This window comes from Perca fluviatilis, chromosome 17 (genome assembly GCF_010015445.1).
Source record: "Perca fluviatilis chromosome 17, GENO_Pfluv_1.0, whole genome shotgun sequence".
Taxonomy (NCBI): domain Eukaryota; kingdom Metazoa; phylum Chordata; class Actinopteri; order Perciformes; family Percidae; genus Perca; species Perca fluviatilis.
Window position 1 is genome coordinate 14,626,092 of NC_053128.1, and position 11,116 is coordinate 14,637,207.

Below are 11,116 nucleotides of genomic sequence, written 5' to 3' on the forward strand. Positions count from 1 at the left end.
CTCATTCAAAAGTTTTTTTTTAATTGTCTTTCTCATAAATGGGATTCACTCCACGGCTTTAATAGCATCATCGTACGCCCCAGTTGCGGAAGAATGACTCAGATATGATTAACTATTATTGCTTTATTTAATGTAGCTCTACCCCAGTGTCAAAATACTCTGTTACAAGTAAAGGTTCTGCATATAAAACTTGACTTAAGGAGAACTTTAAAACTATTACCTTTAAAATAAAGTACAAAAGCAAAATGGCCAATTTCAGGATATATCACTGGATTATATTAATTAATGTTGCAGCTGGGAAAGGTGGGGCTACTTCAACTACTTTATATAATAAGCAGCTTAATCCATACTAATCCTGATTCATCAGTTGATTTATATTTTGTATTAATAATCTGAATCTACAAAGTAACGATAATGTTGTCAAATAAATGTAGTGGAAGAAAGGGCACAATTGGCTTCCAAAATGTAGTGAAGTAGTAGTTTAAAGTAGCATAAAATGGAAATGTACTTAGTTACATTACATGCTCGCGTGATATAATAATTTCATTATTGCATAGGTTTCTTTTTTACGCAAAACTCTAAATGTTCAGCACATTGTAGTTTAAAAGAAAAGTTTCTTTCATGTTGTGACAATAAAGAACTTTCAAAGAACAAGACTCATCTATTCCTAATGGTATTCTGTGATTATTTTCACACATCAAGCTCATCAAAATGAATGACAGCTTTGTAGCTCGCCATCAGCTCTTTATTCTTTCTTTTGAGGTCAAGTGTGCAGTTTGACTTATGAATGGGCGACGATCAGCTGGCGCGTCTAAAGCCAACAATGTTCCTTTCAAGCTGCCGTCAATTAGCATGGCAGATTTTAGAATCCGATGGTGTTGTATGAAATCTTTCCATTGAAGCTGTTCAAAATTGTTGATTTATAAAACTCACCTGAGGATGAATATGTAATACCCATGTGTAGGAATTACATTGTTGCCATTAGCTCTATTACCATTACTAAAATAGTCTGTTTACAGAAGAAACAGAGAAACAGAAAAAAATATTTTGCTTATTTTTCTCATGTAGTATATGATGTTTATTTATTATTGATAATTAATTATTAATTTGGAAATGGAATGGTGAATGAAAATGGTCATATGATCCAATTTCAAACAAAATGTTAGCCTATAATACATTTTATTATTGTTGTTTGTCTAATTGTCTTTAGGTAAAACTTTATGGCCTTTAGATTAAACACACATATATTGTTTTTGTTGAATATTTATGGTTATGGAATTTATTAATGTACATGAACATATTAAACTGCGCGTACATGCGCAATAGGTATTAGCCAAGTAAGTTATTGTAAGTTTCTGTTTAGGCCTAGTTTTCAAAAATACGAGATGGTAATGTATAAAGTCAATTAAAATTTAACAATGACTAAAATGCATGGGACATATTTCGATTTTCTTCTGCATTATAGGTGTGTCAAATGTTGACCTTAGGCTATAACCCCCCTTTTCTCGCTCTGCAGAAAGTGAGTTCTGATTAACTCCCGAGTTGCTTCCCCATTAATCACAGCGCAGTTGTGCAGCTCCTAATCTCCTTAACTAATATTATTGTCATGGCTTCTTATCAAAGGGATCTTTAATATTCAAAACAACAACAATCAGAGTGGTGCGATATTACAGTTTCCACACCTCCGCCACTACAAAGACCAATTGGTTTCGATACACAACGACCTTGTCACATTTAAGTCTTTAATGTCCCTTCAGCCATCTGCGGCCTGACAGATCTGCTCAAAGGACGTTAGGAGAGAGGGGTGTGCTTATAAATCCCAGCATCTCACCTGGCTGGAGCATTTGGAATCTACCTTTGGAACAGACAACACCACACCTGGGAATTATGAAGGGACCAGCAGTAGATTTCTCTTTTGCGCTTCTTCTTCTTCTGGTGGATTTAGTTCTGGGTCTCGGCGCACAGCCCTTTCCTGGGCTGCGTCCTGACACACTGCTCCGTGGAATGAGCGCCGGCCCCAGACGCATGGTGCAGAGGCAGCAGGCCAGCAGGCTGCCCTTCTACATGATGCAGCTCTACCGGACCATGCTGACCGACGACCGGGATAAGACTCCGGCTGCCAGCGTGAGCCACATCATGACGGAGGACAACCCCGGTCTGCACGACTCCGACTCCGTGATCAGCCTGGTCGCTAAGAGTGAGTATTCAACTTTAGAAAAAAATACTTTTATTAAATGAAGTTTGGTATTATGGCGTGGCAGTGGTATTCTTATAATGGCATGCAGTGCACATGGGCTATATTTTAAACATAATGAGCACTCTATGCCTGTGGTTTCTTATGAAACATACACAATATGTGGATGTGAGTTGATGTATTTCACTCACCTTAATTTAATCATGTGTCTAATCAAACCTGATGAATGTATTTCAGCACTTATGCGACTCCCTATAGTGGGAATAAAAGCTGTGAAGTCATCACATGTTTACAGACGAGACATTTTTCCTGCTGGCAAATATTTTGCAAGCCCAAAGTCAAATGACAAGTGTGTTCGCCAATTAAGTGCCTTATTCTCTCGTGCAAGTCATGAATACTGTTAACCAATTTGCTTTACTCTTATTTCTTTCAGGCTGCCAGCAGATTGGCAAGAGGTGGTCCGTCACCTTTGACATGTCCTCTATTTCTGCAAGCGAGGATGTCCAACTGGCTGAACTTCGCGTCCGCCTGCCCGCCTTCACAGAATCTTCCCGAGCCTCAGTGGACATCTACCACTCCGACAGGGATCGATGCTCCGGCATGCACTGCCCAGAGAACAAGCTGTTCCTGGGCCGCCTGAGAGCTCATCCCAGTTCCATGGTTTCCCGCTCCTCCTGGAAGGTGTTCAACATGACCGAGATGCTCCGCGGCTGGCTGCAGCGGGACCACTCTGCACAGAGGATGGAGGAGGCTGAGGTGAAGGAGGAGGAAGAGCAGGAGCAGGAGCAGGAGGGAGTTCAACACCCTGCAGCTGACCGGGTCATGATGGTGGTCTTCTCAAGGCAGAACCCAAACAGCCAGCGAATGCCAACCCTCATCCGCACAGCAGAGCACTCCAAGTACGTGAGCCTGGACCGGGAGCGTGTGACGGCTGGCTCTGGTTTTAGTCCGAGGAGCCGCAGGGCCAAGAGGCACCACCATACCCAGCAGCAGGGACACAGCGTGGCTGGAGCTGGAGCTGCTCCACCCAGCAAGGCTACAGAGGAAGAGGAGAAGGGTCCTCTCTGCAGGAAGGTGGACATGTGGGTGGACTTCGCGAAGCTCGGCTGGAGCGAGTGGATCGTCTATCCCAAACAGTACAACGCCTATCGCTGTGAAGGGAGCTGTCCAACACCAGTAGATGAGACCTTTACCCCAACCAACCATGCGTACATGCAGGTAAGACTGAACTTAAGACAGACTCCTTATATTGTTCAGTATTAGGTGCAACTGGGCATACTTATTAATGATGTACACTAATACCCTACGCACATGTGTTCTAATCAATCATTTTTCTCTCTTTCTCTCTCCAGAGCCTTCTGAAACTTCACCACTCAGACAAGGTGCCATGTCTGTCCTGCGTGCCAACACGCCTGGCACCGCTTTCCATGTTGTACTTTGAGAATGGGAAGATGATCATGAGGCATCACGAGAACATGGTGGTGGAGGAGTGCGGCTGCCACTGAGCAAAAGACATGAAAACCTTTTGATCAAAGGCCAGATACACTAAAGCTACTGAGCTGTATACACTCAGAAGAGTCTTTAGCCACAGAACTGAGCGACTCAGAGGCACAACGTGGATGGATCATGTCCACAGGCACTTTACAGAGATGTCCAGTTTGACACTGGCACAGAGGCTGCTGCTGCTGGGCATGAAAGAAGGGAACTACTATACTGTATATCCTGGACACAGCTTTCTAAATTATGGAATTTAAAAATCCAGTTATACATTTTGTATAATTTCTTTTTGTACAATATTAGGTGACCTAAATTGTGCCTTGGATTGCAAGTGGATGTGCTATAATTCAGGTCTTTAAGGACTTTAAGGACTGATTCAGTCAAAATGAAACAAGGTCAAGACAAAAGGACAATATGGTCACTGACTGATGCACTATAGAAGATTCACAAAAACAGCTGTACACAACAGATTTTATGTACAAACTGTTCTTTTTATGATTGTTCTTTTTATTGAGTGTTTTAATGCCATTGAAAGGACAGATGCAAACTGTTAGCGCTTTTAACTTTATTGAGATGTTTGGGTCACACTGACCCACTTGTATGTTTACTATGCACAATAAATTATTTCTTATCAACACACAAAGTGTTTTGCTTTTTCTGAGTGGTTCTACAGGAGTTTACATTAAGCTGCTCATTTCACTTTACTTTACAGGGTTAGAAAAAAACCATAAGGCATAATAGACCTCTTTCACAGCAGACATTTTGACTTGTTACAGCAGGAAAAAACCAAAAGGTCATTCATAACATCAACCCCAAATGAATTCCATTTAGGTGTGCAAGTTTGGGGTCCTAGTGTTGTGGATGCTGGCAAGTTTATTGAGATACCTAAATGGAACAGAGCCATCGTTGAAGGCCAACCGAAATTAAGTATTCTGATTGATTTCCATTGCCTAGGAAAGGTCAAAACATATTTGTGAACATGAGCTACTCTCTCTCAAAGCCAGAAACCAGAGAGGTCTCAAACTTGTGATTTTCTTTTTCATACCCAAATGAGCTTGATTCTACAGTCGGGTCTAAAACAGAAAATGTACCCTACACATGTACCCCGAAAATTCCCCTGGGTGCTCTCAGTGCCATATACCATCTATTACAAATAACTGACTACGTTTACATGCACATACTATTCTGGTTTTGGTCCTTATTCTGAAAAGGACGATATTCCAACTAAGCTGTTTACATGGCTAATGAAAGTGAATATTCCACTAATATTCCCGTTTAGCAGTGCAAGTTTACCAGCGGTGGCGGACATGTTGGACTGTGCAAACACAGCGTCCCTCTTTCATTCCTTCATCCAGCTTCTTGAAAAGGTCAGCGTAGTGATGTGTGCTCAAAAACCTGTTGATATCCAAGCCTTTAATAATGTTTAAAAGTAGCTGTGTTTCTCCTTCTTATCGGGTCTGCAGCCTTGCAAACTGTTGGCTGGTTGGTTTGTGTATCAATATTCGTAATATTGTCATATTGGGAGTAATAGTGGAATATTGGTGGGCATGTAAACATACTCGTTGTCTATGGAGAAGTACCAGATGACATGTTGTTTTGACTATCTTAGACCATAGAAATAACATGTATGTATTTTGAAAAATGACGTAGTTCCCCTTTAATATCATTAGTAATTGCACTTCTGCTAAACCTGCGACAGCACCTACACACACCTGACTATTGCTTTTAGACAGTTGAAAAACTGTAAACCTGTCCTTTAATATAGAATATTGTATATATTATATTTCCAGCAGCCCACACTGCCTGTCCACCACCAAACAGACAAAGTTAGCGGTGAACATAGTGGTGAATGTTGGACTTACACTCATCAGGTGGACAGAAACATGACTCCATATAAATATTAATGTTGCTCTGTATCTGCTGTGTGTGTATGTTATCAAATTCACCATATCAACTTAAAAAATGTCAACATGTCAGTGTTGGGTTTATAGTTTGTTTCTGCTGCCCCCAGGTGTCAGCGGAAACAAATCAATTATTGCAGATTTATTAATGTCAGCTTTCTCACAATATTGGCAGTTCTAAGACTGGTACTTTACACGACATGGCTAAACAATAATTTCAGTAATTAATTTGCATACCGTTGGATATTTTAAAGATGTATTTAAAGTCATCAAATGAGTCAAAGCACATAAAATATGAATGGTTTAATTTCAACAAGACTTTGACTTACTTGTCAAATATGTCACAGCGCATACAAAGTCAAGTGTATTCAAAGTAAAGAAACAATTTGATGCATCAGTGTGCGTTGTTTGATAAGAGTACAACAACACAAAACATATTAAGCATTACAAAAAAAATGGCATCTTGTTTTCAGAACAAATCTGAAAGTAGATTACACAGCTCAGTAAGACTTGTCATTTCAACTGAGAATTTATTTTATCTTAGTAAACAAAAAAAAGTAATGAAAATGTTGGGAATCACTTTTGTCCTTGCGGCTGTCTCTCTTCAGATGTCCATTTCAAACTGGGCATCTTCAAGAAAAAGAAAAGGCATTGTAGTTTATTAGAGGGGAAGTAGCCAATTAAAGAAACACATGCAGCTCATCTCTCTCGTTCCCATTTTAAATACACAGATATGTTTACCTGCGCTCTCCTCTGTATGCAGGACGTGCTCTGTGTTATTGCTGGGTGTCTGTTCGGGCTGGTTTGTGTCACTGGTGGAGTTGGGTTTGAGCGGACTGGTGACTCCTGGGATGTCAGGCAGATTGGGAGGCGTACGAGCAAGAGGAGACGTCCGACACTGCAGGAGGAACTTCCTGTCGTAGATTATTCTGGTACCTGCAGGCAGCAGCAGCAAAGGAAACCAAAGTTAAATATTGTCAATATTTTAGCCCTTTATTTTTATAGGACAGATGAAGACACGAAAAGGGCGAGAGAGGGGAAATGGGCCACTGCGTCGAGGAGTAAACCTTTATATATGGGCGCCTGCTCTACCAGATGAGCTACCCAGGTGCCCATTATTGTCAATATTTTGCCATATGTGATAGGTTTGGTATTTGTGCATGCAGATGTTTGAATGTATCTCATCTATTCTAAGGAGTTTCTAGGGACAAGTAAGTTTTAAGGTGACATGGTCTCACAGAAGACCTAGCTTAGAATGTGTAAATCTATTATGAGTTTGGGCACAACTGTCACACAGAGGAATTGGAGCCTGGAATGTGGGAATCTATTAGGAGCATGTGCCATAAAAGGTACAGGTTAAGAGTAAACTGAAATAGATATCTTGGGCTGTGTGAGCAGAAAAAAGAGTTTAAAAGGGATCCATTTTGAAGTACATTTTGGTCACCCTTGGGCAGACACGTCTGTATGCTCACGGTTGTCTCATTGTCATGAGAGTTTGTTCACTGTTTGAATAAAGCTGCATTTGATTTGAATTCATCGGACAGGTCGTCATCTTTGACGTCTCCCAACATCATTTCTGAGTCATCACCCGATAACAATATGGTATGGTAAAATTTCAATTGATCAATATTTGCAGCAGCTGTGTTCATATTGTACATTTAGTTTTGTGGAAAAGTTATAAATACTGAACTTTTTATTTTGGCTTCTCTACCACAGCACCCTGATATAAAGGCTTGCGTCAGTTTTACAAAAAAAAATAAAAATAAGTAATGTAAAATCCATCTGCTGATGAGTACACTTGTAACTGGTTTAAATGGTGAAAATAAAATAAAATTCAGCAGCATATATCGACATTAAAGAATTGTAACCAATGGAAAAAGTCTTAAATTCAATTAAATTAACATTAAACATGGACATTAAACACTTGTAACTCGTTTAAACAGGTATACATAACGGAATTCAATCGAAAATAATACAATTCAACAGCTAACCTGAATAAAGTCAAAAATAAATACATATTGTATGAACCACCTCCATAGTATGGTGGAGACCTACTGTTTTCTCTGTCAGAGAACTATATACGTCCATACATGCCCATGACCAATGGCCTAGTTTCTGCCATCCACACGCCTTGGCCGACCCAATTCTGTTTTATCTGTGTAAATCTGTTCCCATCTCTTAAAGAACACAGTATCAGTTGTTATGGGCATGTGCACGCTGAGTCAACTTTCTCACAACCGAGGGAAAACATTTCCTGCTTTACTTTTGTCACCATACTGGAGTGCCCTAGGTGCCAAGCTTACAGATGTTTGAGTAAAATACTAAATAAATGGGCCAAACAACTCAGCGGTTTGATAAGAGTGAGAGTGGTTGTTCTTGGTGCTGAGCCAAAACACATCAATTTATATCTAAACAATTTAGTATTTTTGTAGAAAGCTAAAATAGTGGTTAGTAGGGGAAAGCTTGGTCATTTTGTTTTAGCTTCCATGTATCCATGGAAAAATAGGTGGCATTTACAACACATAAGATAATTATTAGCTAATTTTATTCCTCTAGTGGAGGCAACAAGTAAACATGGTGCTGCAGCTCAACAACAGCCTGCTGTAAATCAAAACTATAAATAGGATATGACCGAGAACGGGCCTATATTTGAGCATACAGTCGTTGATTGTGTAAGTATTCTACAGCTACAGGTTACTCACACTGAATTCACAACTCTGCTATTCATAAGTGACTGATGCCAGAACCAATGAATGCTCATACACATAAGAACTTTCTGAAATAGGTAAAGAGTCTCTGATTCGCAACAGAACATCTTCAGGGGAAGACGGCAGTTAAAGGGAATCATGTCTGTACACTGACTTCACCAGTATAAACAAAGAAATAAATCTGCATTAAGCCAAATGTAGAGAAGATGAAATGATTGCATGAAAAATTGATTGGCAACAGTTTAGCTATACAATCATTCCATTGGTCTGTTAATCAGTCTGGCATACTTCAGATTGTCTGTAGGTATACAGACAATGAAAGCATGCATAACATTCACCCACTTTATATATACACCTACAGTGACATTTATAAAACATGTAGGCTAAGTAACAGTGAAAGGGGCTGTGCAATTTGCAATCTGTGTACAGAGGACTGCTCTCTAATAAGATTACTTTAACTCGGTTAGCTGGTAGTCATTAGCAGTCAGGAAGCACCAACACTGTCAAACATTAACAGAACTGTGGACAAGACCTGGCTCTCAAAGGAGTTTCCTTTACAATTAACTGTTTTCACGCCACACTAAATACATAATAGATTTTTTAACCCAATGTTTTGGCAACACAAGATTAACTAACATACTGTGAGGGAATATCGGTGAAATATTAGGCAACTTTCTCAGAAATTATCTCCACGCCACTCTCCAGATCTTCTAATTTTCATCTAATTGTCGCTTTAATCTCAATTTACAGACCCTTTTCTTGTCCCACTGTCTTCTCATTGTTTAAGTGTCCCTTAAAATCTTTTCTTAATCATTTGTTTAATGATTTCTAATATTTAAACTTCGTTTAATCTTTTGACAAGACCCAGTAGATGGTCACCTCCTGGAGTAGTGCTGAACAGAGTCCCTCCGGGAGTCGTAGAGTAGTCCTGGGGCATGTGGGCAGCATCGTGGATGGTGACCCGTCTAACAGCCGGGATATCTCGGCCCCCGGTGGTCTGACCTCCCGCTGACATCTCTCACAACACTGGGTCGGTTTGTGCCACTTTAAACGCCACAGACGGGGAAAGTTGCTTAAAGCGTGAAGAACGTTAGGAAGCTACAGAAAAGTCAACTTGTGCCTCCGCGTGCTGTGTGAGCACGTCCAAAACAACCCAGGGACCTCCTTCAGAACATCACGTGGAGCGGAGAGCTGTGATTGGCTGAAAACAGGGGCGTCACAACACGTGGAGGTTGTAGTTCTTCCTGACCTGCAGTCTGCTCTATCGACCACAGATAATACTTCTAACCCTTCCAAGAATAAATCTATGGTGGACAATTATATGTAAACTTTTTTCATGCGATTAGACAATATGTGTAGTCATAGCAAACATACAGTACAACCCAATCAAATTGTGCAGTATATGTAAATTAGTATGACGTTTCCTAAAAGACTACTAATTTCAAGGAAAATACAGTGTCCAGGTGGTATACTTCCAATGAATAGCTAAAGTGTAAACTTAACTGTTCAGTACAGCTGAACATGTAAAATCTGAGATTTGTCTAACGCAAAAAGGTAACATTTACATGTATCAACATATAGGCTAGGGAAAATAAAGCTTCCAATATTAAATACTAATGAATAAAAAGTTTTAAATGGAGCAGTTTTTCAAGGAAATTGGAAACCAACAACTGCTTATAAGCTTAAAAATTGTAAAGTGCTTTCCAGAAGACATGTTTAAAAAAAAAATTAGGATATTTTGGACCCATACAATAAAGTTTACTGGAAAGAGAGATTATAATGAGGTTCACCTTAAACCAACACTAAATACACAATAGTCCATGTAGGAATATTAAAGCAAAAATATACAAAAACTTTTTACAAATACAGGACACGACATTTATGTCACATCTTTGTTTATTAATTCTTGTAAATGGTTTGAGCTGGTGTACAGGGTAAGATGATCTATACATATCTTCATGTCAGAATGACAATGATTGAAAGGCTTGTACATGTTTGTTTATCCTCTCTCCAGGACAATACAAAAGAAAAGAAAACAAGTGGTCATAGCTACAAAGCCTCTACATTCCCCATGATGTGGGCGTTGGCCTACTCTAGATAATGCTTAAAGAACATCCATAACAACTCTATGAGGGTGCATAGCATTCTAATGAAATAGATTTTGTCATATATTTATACATATATTTTCATAAAAACATTTTTTTGTGCATGTGCGCAGTTGCATTCCTTAGGATAGAGTAATATGATATTGCGTTTACATTGTCATGTATCCATTCTAAAGGAGTATAGGTGATCTCTATTCTTTCGCGACAGTTACAATTTTACAATACTCTTTTCTGTTTTTTTTTACATCGCCAAAGGATACACGTCCTCTCAAGTCACAAGCCCCGTAAAACTTTCTCTCTCCTTCCCCGATCCAACAAAGTTTGGAACCAAGCACCATCTCTCTCTCTCTCACACACACACACACACACACACACACACACACACACACACACACACACACACACACACACACACACACACACACACACACACACACACACACACACACTTTCCATACAACACAAACGTGGTGGAGTTGAAGTTGAGTTTATCACAGTGCACAGGCTCAGTTTAATTCAGTCTTCCATTCCAAAATTATTATCAGCATTATCCACGGACTGAAGAAGAAGAGTTCCATTAAAATTAAAAAACTAGTTCATACCATAGACTGTTCATACATAATTTCACTCAGTGGCCAAGTGTACATTTCCTCTGGATTTAAAATTGATCAATGTCTGGTATTTTAACTGTGAGCTAAACAACAGGATAAT

The 11,116-nt window shown here is 39.5% G+C and overlaps 2 protein-coding genes across 2 annotated transcripts; one reads left to right on the forward strand and one right to left on the reverse strand.

Annotated features, from left to right (window-relative positions):
• The first annotated feature begins 1,887 nt into the window (after positions 1-1,887).
• Positions 1,888-3,699, forward strand: ndr1 (nodal-related 1). Its single transcript, XM_039780760.1, has 3 exons — positions 1,888-2,197; positions 2,628-3,412; positions 3,547-3,699. The coding sequence occupies exons 1-3, from the start codon at positions 1,888-1,890 to the stop codon at positions 3,697-3,699; spliced, it is 1,248 nt and encodes a 415-aa protein (XP_039636694.1).
• Positions 3,700-5,880: 2,181 nt separating this feature from the next.
• LOC120544925 (eukaryotic translation initiation factor 4E-binding protein 2-like) lies at positions 5,881-9,479 on the reverse strand. Its single transcript, XM_039778806.1, has 3 exons — positions 9,180-9,479; positions 6,334-6,528; positions 5,881-6,222 (listed from the first exon to the last, which is right to left on the reverse strand). The coding sequence occupies exons 1-3, from the start codon at positions 9,313-9,315 to the stop codon at positions 6,197-6,199; spliced, it is 357 nt and encodes a 118-aa protein (XP_039634740.1). The 5' UTR covers positions 9,316-9,479; the 3' UTR covers positions 5,881-6,196.
• Positions 9,480-11,116: the final 1,637 nt, after the last annotated feature.

What these genes read in the sequence shown, in the direction of transcription:
- ndr1 (XM_039780760.1), top strand. Translation starts at nt 1,888, where the DNA reads ATGAAGGGACCAGCAGTAGATTTCTCTTTTGCGCTTCTTCTTCTTCTG. An exon ending in GATCAGCCTGGTCGCTAAGA is followed by an intron (nt 2,198 to 2,627) that starts GTGAGTATTCAA and finishes TATTTCTTTCAG; the next exon opens with GCTGCCAGCAGATTGGCAAG. An exon ending in CCAACCATGCGTACATGCAG is followed by an intron (nt 3,413 to 3,546) that starts GTAAGACTGAAC and finishes TTCTCTCTCCAG; the next exon opens with AGCCTTCTGAAACTTCACCA.
- LOC120544925 (XM_039778806.1), bottom strand. Translation starts at nt 9,315, where the DNA reads ATGTCAGCGGGAGGTCAGACCACCGGGGGCCGAGATATCCCGGCTGTT. An exon ending in GTTCAGCACTACTCCAGGAG is followed by an intron (nt 6,529 to 9,179) that starts GTGACCATCTAC and finishes TGCTGCCTGCAG; the next exon opens with GTACCAGAATAATCTACGAC. An exon ending in GCATACAGAGGAGAGCGCAG is followed by an intron (nt 6,223 to 6,333) that starts GTAAACATATCT and finishes TTTTTCTTGAAG; the next exon opens with ATGCCCAGTTTGAAATGGAC.